Source organism: Hemitrygon akajei, chromosome 14 (genome assembly GCF_048418815.1).
Source record: "Hemitrygon akajei chromosome 14, sHemAka1.3, whole genome shotgun sequence".
Classification (NCBI taxonomy): Eukaryota; Metazoa; Chordata; class Chondrichthyes; order Myliobatiformes; family Dasyatidae; genus Hemitrygon; species Hemitrygon akajei.
In genome coordinates, this window is record NC_133137.1 from 66,443,014 (window position 1) to 66,457,316 (window position 14,303).

Here is a 14,303-nt window from a genome sequence, read left to right on the forward strand (position 1 = left end):
TGTGTTTTTTTATTATTGTGGTCTTTATCTCATTATGTTCTTTCTGTCCTGCACTGGATTCAGAGTAGCAATTATTTGTTCTCCTCTATATTAGTGTACTGGAAATGACATTAAGCAATCTTGAATCTTAATACCAAGGCAAATGAAATCTTCCATTAATACAATCTAATTATTCTTACAACTATGACACCTGCTCCTTGTTCCAGCTGACCTTATTTGGGGGTGTGGGGGTGTGGTAGGGTGTTTATAATACAGCCCACTAACTGCCCCACTTCCCCTTCTTGTTTCTAAGTTCCACTCATACGGCCTCACTGTATGATCTAAAAATGTTAAGTACTGATATTCTGTCTTCCCTAAAATGGCTACACCTCCTCCTTACTTACCTGCACCTCCCTCATGGCATCTGTGTCCTGGAATAGTGAGTTGCCAGTCTTTCCCTTCCCTCAGCCATTTTTCTCTTTTGGCCAGAACATCACACTCCTCACAGCCAATCCATGGTCTGATTGCCTTACCTGTTACCCCTTGAGTATTTGCAATAAATGCTGTTTGACTGAGTATTCCTTTCCCTGGCTTTTTAAGACTCGCTCTCCTTGGCTACTACTTTGTCCCATGTCTTGCTCCCACCTGAATGTCCAACCACCTGACCTTCCGTGTAGGACTAGCAAATTTTCTTACAAGGATAATGGTCCCTCTCTGGTCTAAGTACCACCCATCCCTCCTGTCCTCTACCTCTTTGCAGCAGAGGTCACAATTGCTCTAGAACCTGAATCCCTGCTCTCCCACCCCGACACCAGCTCCTCAGCCACAAATTCATCTGGGATATCCTTCTATTTCTGACCTCACTAGTACATGACACTGGGATCATTACCCTCAAGGCACTGCTTCCTCTTACCTAACCTCCAATACCCATTATGCGGGATCTTACCCTCATTCTACCTATGTCATTTGTACCAACTTGTACTGTAAAATGACTCCTGGCTGTTCACCCTCCTCCTCAAGAATTTTCTACATTGGAGAGGAAAACAAGAGAAAAATACATCAGGGACAAAGGGGAAGATTTTAAATCTTATCTGAGTATCAGTTCAGCAAGTGGACAAGGAGGGAAGACTAAAAGAAAATATGAACACAAATCAAGGACTGTGAAGAATGAAGAAAGTTTGAATTAATATGGCGATTTTACAGAGGTGTTAGTAACTGCATTAAATAAGAGAAGCCATAATGAAACACTGGTTAACTCGCAAATGAAAAAAAATCTAAGATGAGGCAAAGATATACATTAAACAACTAGAGTGATAGCGCGTTGTTTTATTTTGTACTGTGTTGTTTGAGCAACAAGTTCAGTAAATCCGTTCAAAGAAACAGGCTGTGATTTTATGATGTGACTCAATTAAAGCAACTACTCAATCAGACTAAATTGTATTTACCAGAAGTTTTGCTGCTGTTTACTTTGTAGGTTTGTGTGGCAACTCCAATGGCAATGCTGACGATGACTTCACAACTCCTCAGAATATGGTGGAAAGCTCACATCTCATATTTGCTGCTTCATGGGCTATTGGCTCTAAATGCAAGCCTGATAAGGAACCACCAACATGCATCAGTTCAGAAAGTGGTAATGTACTGTTTCTGTTCTGATCTCTTTCTGCAATAAGTGTGCAGTGTAACACAGAATACTTTTGCCATTGATCATTTTGCTGAACCTTGTGTTAATTTTTGCATGCTAAAAATGACGGCTTGCATTCTGTCTCTGGAGGCACAACAGAAGGCCCAAGATATTGTTGTTATGGTGATTAAAAACTAAGATGAGTGTAAGGGTCTGGCATAATTTTCAGTGATAAGCCAACTCTGCCAAGCTCCCACTTTCAACAGATCTCCACAGTCCATGTCCAAGGTTAGACCCATAAACCCTGAGAATGAACAAAGTCCACACTAAACTACGGCCCACTCCAGTGTGCTCCCAATCACCAGGAGGACATACCAGTCAATCAGACATAACTTCATGCTGGGAAGAAACAAATGTACAAAGGTTGATTTATTATCAAAGTATGTATCCCTGTACAACTCTGAGATTTGCCTTCTCCAGATAGCCACCAAACAAAGGAAGAATGTGAAAGTTGTTCAGAGACAAACATCAAACCCACCCCTCGCACAAAAAAGAACGGTAATACGATCATTAACCCCCCCAACCCCCTCCCCCACACAAAATGGAACAAGATCATTGACCCCCCAACCCCATTCCCTCACACAAAATAGAATACGATAAGTGACCTCAACACCCCCTCCCCCACACAAAATGGAACAAGATCATGACCCCCAAAACCCCCTGCATAAAACAGAACAAACCCCCTCCCCTGCAGAAAATGGAATAAGGTATTCAACACCAAACCCCTCCCCTGCACAAAATGGAACAGAACATCAACCTCCAAACCTCCTCCCCTGCTCAAAATGGGACAAGGACATCGACCCCATAACCCCCTCCCTTGCACAACAAAATGGAATGAAATGGGCACTAGACTCGGAATATAAAAACCATTAGTCTGAGGAAGTCCACAATCCATAAACCCAGTAGTCCAATCCTTAGTGCAAAACCACGGTAACATCCTCCTTCATCACAGAAACAGAGGGACCCCACACAAATGAACACAGAGAGGTCCACACGCTTGCCACAGTGAGCACAGCGAATTGATGCACAGCAGAGTGGCAGAAAGTATTGTTACTGCACAGCTCCAAAACCTCAGTTTAATTTTGAACTTGGATTTTGGCATGCTTGTGTAATTTCACTGATGAAGCATCTATTATGACCTGCTCATGCTGACAACATTTTTGGCAGGGTTAATTTATTTCCAGTATATTTGTGTTAAATTTAGTTTGATTCTGACATCTGAATGATAAATACAATCATTCAAATCTTACCCAAATTTTATTGCAGAATACTATGCCAAAGAACATTGTTCCCTATTGAAACGCAATGACAATATACTTGCTCAATGTCATCACACAGTAGATTACAGTGAATACTATCAGGTAAGGAAGAAAGTTATGTAAATATGTGCAAATAAAAATCTTCATAACAAGTAAAATGAAAACTTACACAGCCATACTTAACATCTGCAATAATGATGAAAGAGACAAAAGTTAAACATACTTAAAATCGTCTGAAAATGACTTTCCTAGTCTCTTCAATTACTTTGCAAGCAGCCACTCAGGCTGTTAAGGTAGCATGTACAGGTAAACATAGTGTATTTTTAGACTGTACGCTCTGCAACCAGTGTAAACCAAAGCTGAAACAAATAGGTATCTCAGGTGGACAAGTGGAGTGCATTGTCCTGAATGGCTTTGAGCTTCTTGAGAATTACTGGTACTGCATTCATCCAGGCAAGTAAACCATGTATCGTTACCTTGTTAATTGTAGGAAGGTCCTGAGGTGTCAACGGATAGACTGTCAGCACAAGATATCCAGCTTCTAAAATATTCTTGTAGCCAACAGTATTTATATGGCTCGTTCAGTTGAGTTTCTGCTCATTTCTGACCTTCTGGATCTTTGATGGGTAGGTGAGATCAGGGAGGGTCAAGGAGGAACTTCTTAAATGGAAATAGCATTGAACATCAAGGGTAGATGATTAAATTCACTCTTGCCAAAAATTCTCGTTGACTGAATGTTAGTTGCAACTTAACAGCCTATCCTGGAATGTCGCCTCAGTCTTGTTGCTTGGAGACATGACCATTGCCCAATAACCTGAAAATATCTCCATTTTTAACCTTATGATGGAAGGCCATTGAAGAAGCAACTGAAGATAGTTGGGCCTAGTGCATTCCTTGAGAAACCTCTATAGTGAAATCTTGGGGTTGGGATGACTGATTGTAACAACCGTAACCATCTTCCTTTATGTGAGGTCAATTTGCAAATTGGGTTGGATAGACAGCAGCTTTTCTAGCAAACTAACATGAGACAGAGTCTCAAAAATAACACGTTGACTGCTAAACTGTTGAAGAAGACCCCATTTTGCTTACAAGTGGTGTGATTATTTGGCTCACGTTGCATCCTTAGGTTCCAGTTTACATTAATTTAGTAAACGTTCAATGAAGAAAATGATAGTTATGCTTGTATTTCTTTTAAAGATGTGCAAGATTTCCACATGCAACTGCCGGAATATTAATCACTGTATCTGTGCTGCACTGGGGTCATATGTCCATGCGTGTGCTGCAAGAGGTCTCATACTGAACGATTGGACTGGAGGAATTTGTAGTAAGTCTTTAGATTTCACAGAATTTCATACCCTTCCCTTCAGAAAGACAATCAATTTACACTATTGAATAAAGTCTTGAGATTATTGATGTCAGGAACCTAGGCTCAACAATATGTGCACTTGCTTATATTGTGAAAACATATTATTCCTTCTATCTTTCTGTTAAAATTAGGAGCTGGCTCTTACAAGAGTACAGCATTGTGACCTTAAAAATCACTGCCTGATAACTGATCCCAGTAGGAATAACCCCCAATTAAAAAGATGTTTACAGACATTATTGGAAATTTGCTCTTTGTATCCTTGAAACCTTGTATCTTTTTTCCTGTTAGATTATTCTATTCAGCATCTTCCAAGATAATTCCTTAAGGAAGCAATAGAGCTGAAGTAGGCTACATTATCAAAGTTTTCCTTGCAGCTCAGCACTCTGACCTCACTACCTAGTTCCTACATTAATATTAATACATTGCCTTGTTCTGTTTCCCCATTCTGCTAAAGATTGCAGGAATTTGAGTCACTGACATTGAGGCCAGTAATGAAAATCCTGATTAAGATGGAGCACAAAAATGAGAAAATCTGCAGACGTTGGAAATCCAAGCAACACACACAAAATGCTGGAGGAACTCAGCAGGCCAGGTAGCATCTGTGGAAAAGAGTACACAGTTGACATTTCAGGCTGAGACTCCGCATCAGGACATTCTGATGAATGGTTTCAGCCTGAAACTTCAACTGCTTACTCTTTTTCATAGATTCTACCTGGCCTGCTGAGCTCCTCCTGATGAAGATGTATATGACTCCATAAGGCCACAAGATATAGGAGCAGAATTAGTCCATTTGGTCCATCGAGTCTGTTCTACCATTTCATCATGGATCATTCAATTTTTCTCCCAGCCCAAATTGCCTGCCTTCTCCCCATATCCTTTCACGCCCTGACCAGTCAAGAGTCTATCAACTTCTGTTTTAAGTACATATAAAGACTTGGCTTCCAAAGCTGCCTACAGCAAAAAATTCCACATATTCACCACTCTCTGGCTAAAGAAACTCCTCCTCACCTTCATCCTAAAGGACGCACCTCTATTCTGAGGCTGTGTCCTCTGGTCTTGGACTCTCCCGCCAAAGAAAGCATCCATTTCACATCCACACTATCAAAGCCTGTTACCATTCGATATGTTTCATAGAAACATAGAACATCTACAGCACAATACAGGCCCTTCAGCCCTCAAAGCTGTGCCGAAGATGTACTTACCTTAGAAATTACCTAGGCTTACCCATAGCCCTCTATTTTTCAATAAGGTCACCCCTCAATCTTCTGAATTCTATGAATACAGAGGGGAATCTGGAGGCAATGATGCTTTCTTAACAGTATAAATTAAGAGTTTGGGAAGTAAAGCTTCAAACCAGTGGAATGTGTTACAGGACAGGGAGGGAGGTAAAAGAGATGGGGGCATGGCACTGCTGATCAGAGATAGTGACACAGCTGCAGAAAAGGAGGAAGTCATGAGGGATTGTCTACTGAATCTCTATGGGTGGAAGTTAGAAACAGGAAGGGGTCAATAACTCTACTGGGTGTTTTCTATTGATCACCCAATACTAACAGGGACATCAAGGAGCAGATAGGGAGACAGATTCTGGAAGGGTGTAATCATAAGAGTTGTCGTGGTGGGAGATTTTTATTTACCAAATGTTGATTGGCATCTCCCTAGAGCAAGGGGTTTAGATGGGGTGGAGTTTGTTAGGTGTGTTCAGGAAGATTTCCTGACACAATATGTAGATAAGCCTACAAGAGGAGAGGATGTACTTGCTCTGGTATTGGGAAATGAACCTGGTCAGGTGTCAGGTCTCTCTGTGGGAGAACATTTTGAAGATAGTGATCACAATTCTATCCCCTTTACCAATGACATTATCAGGCAGGAACTTAGAAGCAGAAATTGGGAAGAGATGTTCTCAGGGAAATGTACGGCAGAAATTTTGCAACTATTCAGGGGATATTTGCATGGCGTTCTGCATAGGTATGTTCCAATGAGACAGGGAAAGGATGGTAGGGTACAGGACCCATGGTGTATCAAGGATCTTGATAATCTAGTCGAGAAGAAAAAAAGCTTACGAAAAGTTCAAAAAACTAGGTAATAATAGAGATCTAGAAGATTATAAGGCTAACAGGAAAGAGCTGAAGAAGGAAATCAGGAGAGCCAGGAGGGCCATAAGAAGGCCTTGGCGAGCAGGATTAAGGAAAACCCCTAGGCATTCTACAAGTATGTGAAGAACAAGAGGACAAGACATGAGGGAATAGGACCAATCATGTGTGACAGTGGAAAAGTGTGTATGGAACTGAAGGAGGTAGCAGAGATATTTAATGAATATTTTGCTACCATATTCACTACAGAAAAGAATCTTGGCAATTGTAGAGATGACTTACAGGAGATTGAAAAAGTTGAGCATATAGAGATTAAGAAAGAGGATGTGCTGGAGCTTTTGGAAAGCATCAAGCTGGATAAGTCTCCAGGACTGGATGAGATGTACCCCAGTCTACTGTGGGAGGTGAGGGAGGAGATTGCTGAGCCTCTGGCAATGATCTTTGCATCATCAATAGGGACTGGAGAGGTGCTGGAGGATTGGAGGGTTGCAGATGTGGTTCCCTTATTCAAGAAAGTGGGTAGAGACAGCTCAGGAAATTATCGACCAGTGAGTCTTATTTAAGTGGTTGGTAAGTTGATGGAAAAGATCCTGAGAGGCAATATTTATTAACATTTGGAGAGGTATAATATGATTAGGAATAGTCAACATGGCTTTGTTAAGGGCAGGTCGTGCCTTACGTGCCTGATTGAATTTTTTGAGGATGTGACTAAACACATTGATGAAGGTAAAGCCATAGATGTAGTGTATATGGATTTCAGCAAGGCCTTTGATAAGGTACCCCATGCAATGCTTATTGAGAAAGTAAGGAGACATGGGATCATAGGGGATATTGCTTTGTGGATCCAGAACTGGCTTGCCTACAGAAGTCAAATAATGGTTGTAGACATCCATAGAGGTTGCTGACCAGTGGTGTGCCTCAGGGATCTGTTCTGGGACCCTTTCTCTTCATGATTTTTTATAAATGACCTGGATGAAGAAGTGGAGGGATGGGTTAGTAAATTTGCTGATGACACAACGGTTGGGGGTGTTGTGGATAGTGTGGAGGGCTGTCAGAGATTACAGTGGAACATTGATAGGATGCAAGTTGAGAAGTGTCAGATAGAGTTCAACCCAGATATGTCTAAGGTGATTTTGGTAGGTCATATATGATGGCAGAATATAGTATTAATGGTAAGACTCTTGGCAGTGTTTAGGATCAGAGGTGACCAGATAGAGGTGTATAAGATGATGGGAGGTATTGATCTTGTGAATAGTCAGAGGCTTTTTCCCAGGGATGAAATGGCTAGCACAAGAGCACACAGTTTTAAGGTGCTCGGAAGTAGGTATAGAGGAGATGTCAGGTGTAAGATTTTATGCAGAGAGTGGTGAGTGCGTGGAAAGGGCTGCCAGCTGTGGTGGTGGAGGCAGATCCTGGATAGGTACATGAGCTTAGAAAAACAGAGGGCTATGGGTAACCCTAGGTAATTTCTAAAGTATGTACATGTTCAGCACAGCATTGTGGGCCAAAGAGCCTGTATTGTGCTGTAGGTTTTCTATGCTTCTACTTTAGAGAGCTCAGTGAAGTCAAATATGTCACTGTAGAGATGATGAATATGTTGAGTGCTTTGCAAAAAAAAGAGATCTGCTTTGTCCCAGATAATGCCAACTTTCTCGAGTAACACTAAAGATGGACTGTTGCAAATGAATGGAAAGTATTCCATCATTCTACTGACTGGTACCTAATGGATGGTGCAAGATTTGACTGGGTTAGGAGGGCAGTTGGACACTATAGAATATCCAATCATTCTTATGCTCCTAACATCGAAGTATTTATGTGGCTGTAATAGTGGACCATGCATAATGCTGATGATAGTAGTTTTCATTATAATGCCATTGAATGTCATGAAGAGACACCTTGTCATTTAGGAAATGACCATTACTCCTCCTTTATGAGGAATAAATCTATTTGTTATTTATCAGTCCAGCTAAAAATATAATGGAGCTCTGAATTGCTTCATTATTTGAAGATTTATGATTGGAACTGAATCCTATCTAATCACTATTAAAAATTCTCTCTCAGAAAGTGACACAGCATATTTGGAGAAAGATACAGAGTAAAACTTTAAAGTCAAAGACCCTTAACCAAACATCTCGATGAAATGAATGACTCGAATCCAGTATTGCCATGACTCAGTGGATAACTCAGCTACCCTTGGAATATTGAGTACCATCACCTGATATCTGGCATCTGCAATCAAAGTGTATGATTCACTGACATATATTCCCTCCCACCACCTTATTACTCTGACTTCTCATATTTTTTCTAGTCTTGATGAAGGGTTTCGGCCTGAAACATCGACTGTTAACTCTTTTCCATAGATGCTGCTTGGCCTGCTGAGTTCCTCCAGAATTTTGTGTGTTGCATATTCAAAGTATGTCTGCCACACTAACATTCCTTTCTGAAGATAATTAGAGCATACAATAGAACCTAGAGCATGAAACATTAAAGGGCAGAACAGGTCCTTCAGCCCTTGACGTGTGCTGATCTCTTAACCTACTCGAAGGTCAATCGGAACCTTCCCTCTTACGTAGTTATCTGTTTTTCTATTATCAATGTTTCTAATTGAGAGTTCCTTAAATGCCCCTAATGTATCTGTTTCTACCACACACCAAGCACTCAGCGTATCCTGGCAAATCTCCTCAGCGTTCTCTCTGAAGCTTCTACATCCTTCTTGTAATGAGGCGACTAGAACTGAACAGGTCTAATTGGGGATTTATAGCACTGCAACATTACATCATGGCTCTCGTACTCAATCCCCCAACTAATAAAAGCCAGCACACCTCAGGGCCTCTTAACAAGTCTACTAAGTCGCATGCTAACTTTGAGGGATCTATGGACATGGACATTCAGATCCTTCTGTTCCGCTACAATCTTAAGGATCCTGTTATTAACTCTGTTCGACCTTATCAAGTTCTACCTTCCAAAGTAAATCATTTCATACTTTTCCAGGATGATTGTGAGTACTTTGGGAATGGATTTCATTGGCTCTCATCTTTACTCTTGTTTTTTGTTTCCAGATAAAACCTGTGAGAACAATCAAGTTTTTGGCAATAACGTGACAGCCTGTAACCGTAACTGCAGATTTCTATCAAAAAATGATTTCACCTGTAATGTGAAGGATACTCCAGTTTATGGCTGTGGCTGTCCTGAGGGCAAGTACATGAATGAAAATGGATTCTGTGTAAATAGTGAAGACTGTTCATGTTTTTACAAGGGCGTATATATTCAACCTGGAGAGAGAGTTGATAATTGGTAAGAAAACCTGTCAAAACTATCAAAGTTTAGTCATTGACTAAGTGAAACTAGATCCGTTACCTTTCTTCTTCTGTTCCACCAGTTACTGTGAAAGTGGTTCAATTACCTGCAATGAAATTACAACCACGGTTGCTCCCAAAGGTATAATTAGTATCTTTTCAAGCTTTTATGTTCTAAGGCATGCAATGAAATCTCCATGAAATAATACTCCTTTCTTGTGTTTGTTAGTGTGTAAAGGGGGAAAGGAACTTCTTCGTTGTCCTGCTGCTGGAGGTCCAGCTCGTTGTGGAAAGAAATGCAGAAACTTGGAATCAGCATGTGTAAGTGATGTCCAACATTACAAGCTTGTTAAAATTGAGAAGAAAAACTGGCATACAAAACAAAATATTGAGCAATAACATAACAATCTATTCTAATGTAAACACAATATATTGAACATGCCATTCAAATCAGGGGTAATATATTGGATACATTACGAGAGAAATTCAGAGTCTAGGAATAATGATCAAAGCCAACATAACATTTGCTTTCTTAACCTATTGTGCTACAGTGCCTTGCAAAAAGGATTCAGCCCACAATTCTTTTCTCACATGAGTATTACAACCAGGGATTTTGATCAACTTAACCGAGAATTTTTATTTGTAATCACATGCTCCTTTTTCACAGTACAGCCCCCAAAACAGATAAAATTGTAAAGCATGAAAAACTAAAAATTCAAAAACTGAAATGTCAGAAGTTCAAAAGTATTCATCCCCCTTTGCTCAGTACTTAGTTGAACCACATCTCGCAGCTGTTACAGTCTGTATTCTTTCAGGGTAAGTCTCTATTTGCTTTGCACAACGTGATAGAGCAGGAGTTGCCCATTCTTCTTCACAAAATTGCTCAAGCTGTGCCAGCTTAGTTGGGGAGCGGCAGTGGATAGCAAACTTGAGGTCTTACCAGAGATGTTGGATCATGTTAAGGTCAGGACTCTGACTGGGCCACTCAAGGGTCTTGCATATGCTTCTCTGACCAAAAGACATTTTTCCACATCGTTATAGTATCTTCTAAGTGACACTTTACAAAGTCTTTACATACAAGGGCATTTTTTTTTAGCAAGGGCTTCTTCCTTGCCACTCTTCCATAATACCCTTTATGGGCAACACCCTAGAGATTGGATTGCCATGAACTTCATCTCCAGCTGCATCCACTGACTTCCATCGCTCACTCACAGTGACTGTTGTCATCACAATAGCCTCTCTTACAAGTGTCATTCTTCCCTGGAAAACAAGTTTAGATTGTTAGCCTGACCTAGGCAGTTAGGCAGTGTGGCTGTGGTTTCATATTTTTTCCAAATTTTCACGATGGATTGCACTGAGCTCTGAAGTATGTTCAGTGGCTTTCAGATGGTCTTGTACTCTTCCCCATATTTGTGTGTCTCTATTATCGTTTCCCTGACTTGTGTTGAATGCTTCTTGGTCTGATTTTGTTTTGTTCTGTTGAAAACCAATCATACTGTTGGATCTTACAGAGAGATCGGTATTTGTTCTTAAGAATTCATTGAAAACAGGTTATCCTCCAATTTTTGACATCAACCAATTGAGCGAGTCGGTAAGGTAATATAAAATATTGCACCTGAGGAAAGTTAGTGTAATAATTACAAAGGAAATAAATACATTTTCAGCCTCACAATTTTGGTTTTTAATTAATAGTAAATATCTGACAGGTTTTGGAATTTTTCTTCTGATTTGACATGATGCATAATATTTTGTAGATTAGCTCAAAAATTCATACTTCAATATACTTCAAATTTAAAAAATTATACAGTAAAATGTCAAAATAGTTGCAGGGGCTGAATACTTTTACAAGGCATTATATATGAATGTTTATGTTCACTGACTGATGTTTAGGAATACCCAAGTCTTGTTAACAGTTGTTAATACACTGGGTTTTTGCTTTTCTTACTGAACTGGATGACCTCAAATAATATTAGCTCTGTCATTTCCCAGCAAGAACAGGGTGAGCTACTTGAATGACTATCATTCAGAAGCACGCACATCTACAGTGATGAAGTGCTTTGAGAGGTTGGTTATGGCTAGAATCAACTCCTGTTCTAGCAAGGACCTGGATACACTGCATTTTACCTTTTGCCACAGTAGGTCTACAGCGGATGCGATCTCATTGGCACTTCATGTAGCCTTAGATCATCTGGACAATATTAATACTTATGGTGGTCAGACTGCTGTTTATTGACTACAGCTCACCAGTTCAGACAATCATTCTTGTAGGTTTGATCAAGAAACTCCAAATCCTGAGCCTCTGTATCTCCCTCTGCAACTGGATCCTTGACTTTCTAACTGGAAAATAACAGTCTGTGCAGATCAGAAATAAAATCTCTGTCTCACTGGCACACCTCAGAGATGTGTGCTCTACTCTACCTACACCCATGACTGTGTGGCTTGGCATGGCTCAAATGCCATCTGTAAATTTGCTGATGACACAACTATCAATGGCGGTATTTCAGATGGTGACAAGAGGGTGTACAGGATCAAAATATATCTGCTATTTGAATGGTGTTGCAGCAACAACCTTGCACTCAACATAAGTAAGACCAAAGAATTGATTGTGGACTTCTCAAAGAGTAAGACACCAGTCCTCATAGATGGATCAGAAGTGCAAAGAGAGAGCAATTTGAAGTTGTTGGGTGCCAGCATCTACGAGGATCTATACTGGGCCTAACAGATTGATGCGATTACAAAGAAGGCATGGAAGTGGCTGTATAACATTCAGAGTTTGAGGAGGTTTGTTATGGCATCAAATACACTCGCAAATTTCTACATATGTACCATGAAGAGTGTCTAACTGGCTGCATCAATATCCGGTATTGGGGTGGGTGGAGTGTGAGAACTGCCCAGGATCGAAATAAACTGCAGAAAGTTATAAGCTCAGTCAACTTCATCATGGGTGCTAGCCTCCCCAGCACCCAGTACATCTTCAAGGAGCAATGCCTCTAAACGGCAGCATCCATCATTAAGGACCCCTGTCCACAGGACATGCCCTCTTCTTATTACTACCATCAGGGAGTAGATACAGGAGTTAGAAGGCACATGCTCAATGATCCAGGAATAACTTCTTCCCTCTGCCATCAGAGGGTTTAATATTATGTACTGCAATGTTCTTCTGCTCCACAACAACAAATTTCACAGCAATTTTGCCTCTTTGAAAAAGTGGGATTACATTTACTATTCACAATCTGCAAGAACTATTCTATAATGTATAGAATTCTGGAAAATGTGACAAATGAGTCCACTACCTCCATGGATATCTCCTTCAGTTTTGAACACTGAACATTATTTAGTATTTATTTATTTTTGTGTCAATTGTATTTTCTTACTAATAGTAATTTTCTTTTGATCTTTAATTCATTTGGTTTGTGTTTCCCTAACACTTCCAGGTTATCTGTGTTCCCTTTTGTGAAGGCAAAAGCAAATATTAACTTAACTGCTCTGCTGTTTCCTGCTGTTCTATCCCACAGTGCATTCTTTCATTACCAAATGTAGGGCACATACACACAACTTCATCTGTCTTTTAACTGTCTTGAGTTTTATCTGTCTGTCTATCAATTCATTTATTACTAATTATTTTTTGATATTACAGAATTACTCTCAAGAAATAACTTTCATGCTTTCTTTTCATAACAGCCAGACAAATGTGTATCCGAATGTATTTGTCCTGAAGGGAAAGCTGAAGATGATGACGGAAACTGTGTTTCCCCTGAAAATTGCCCTTGTTTATTAGAAGGAATCAGTTATCCCAAAGGAAAAGTTATTGAAGATAATTGCAAAAAATGGTGAGGTCCAAGAAATGGTAAAATTTATGTATTTCATATTATAAAAAGTGCCTGATATTATGAAATAAATTTCACCATTCTTTATATTGTAGCACTTGCCAAGGTGGAATGTGGCATTGTACTGAGAAGCCATGTTCAAAGACCTGTCAAGTTTATGGTGAAGGTCACTACATAACTTTTGATGATTTGCGATTCAAGTTTGATGGCAATTGTGAATATATATTAGTAGGGGTAAGTTGTAATACCAAAAGTTTAATTTACTTTTCAGAGGAAATGATTAATATATTTAAATTTTTACTGATTGTGATGACTGCGGAGAGGATCTTCAGGGTCTCTGAGAGGACTTATCAGGAGCGTTACATACACAGGGCCCCTAGTATTTGTTAATGATCCTTGCCATCTGTCCAACAATCTCTTTGACCCCTTACCATCAGGCAAGGAGGTACAGTAACATTAGGACAATAACTGTTAGGATGAGAAACAGCCTCTCCCCCTAGGTCACATGACTACTGAACGCCCTGCTATCATCCAGGTCTCATCATGTATGAAGCACCAGTAGCGCTATTCTTTTTACTTTTGAACTTGTGTTGTAAAAGCACCTTAGTATTTATTAATTTACTAGTAATAATATTGCTTTATATGTTATGTGTTTGAGTTATATGTATTGTGTTGTGCACCTTGTCTAGTGGAGTGTTGTTTCGTTTGGCAGTATACATGTGTACGGCTGAATGAGAATAAACTGAACTTGGACTTGAAACAGATATTACAATACTTTTTATCAGTACCTAACTAACAACATGGT

General features: G+C 39.9%; 1 protein-coding gene across 1 annotated transcript in view; it reads left to right on the forward strand.

Moving 5' to 3' along the window:
• The window catches only part of LOC140738653 (uncharacterized), a 100,886-nt gene that overhangs the window by 33,778 nt on the left and 52,805 nt on the right, over positions 1-14,303 (forward strand). Inside the window, exons 15-22 of the mRNA XM_073066272.1 lie at positions 1,454-1,609; positions 2,927-3,021; positions 4,117-4,243; positions 9,435-9,669; positions 9,755-9,813; positions 9,901-9,992; positions 13,353-13,501; positions 13,594-13,732. Of these exons, the coding sequence (XP_072922373.1) occupies positions 1,454-1,609; positions 2,927-3,021; positions 4,117-4,243; positions 9,435-9,669; positions 9,755-9,813; positions 9,901-9,992; positions 13,353-13,501; positions 13,594-13,732 (1,052 nt within the window). The remainder of the gene's footprint in view (positions 1-1,453; positions 1,610-2,926; positions 3,022-4,116; positions 4,244-9,434; positions 9,670-9,754; positions 9,814-9,900; positions 9,993-13,352; positions 13,502-13,593; positions 13,733-14,303) is intronic.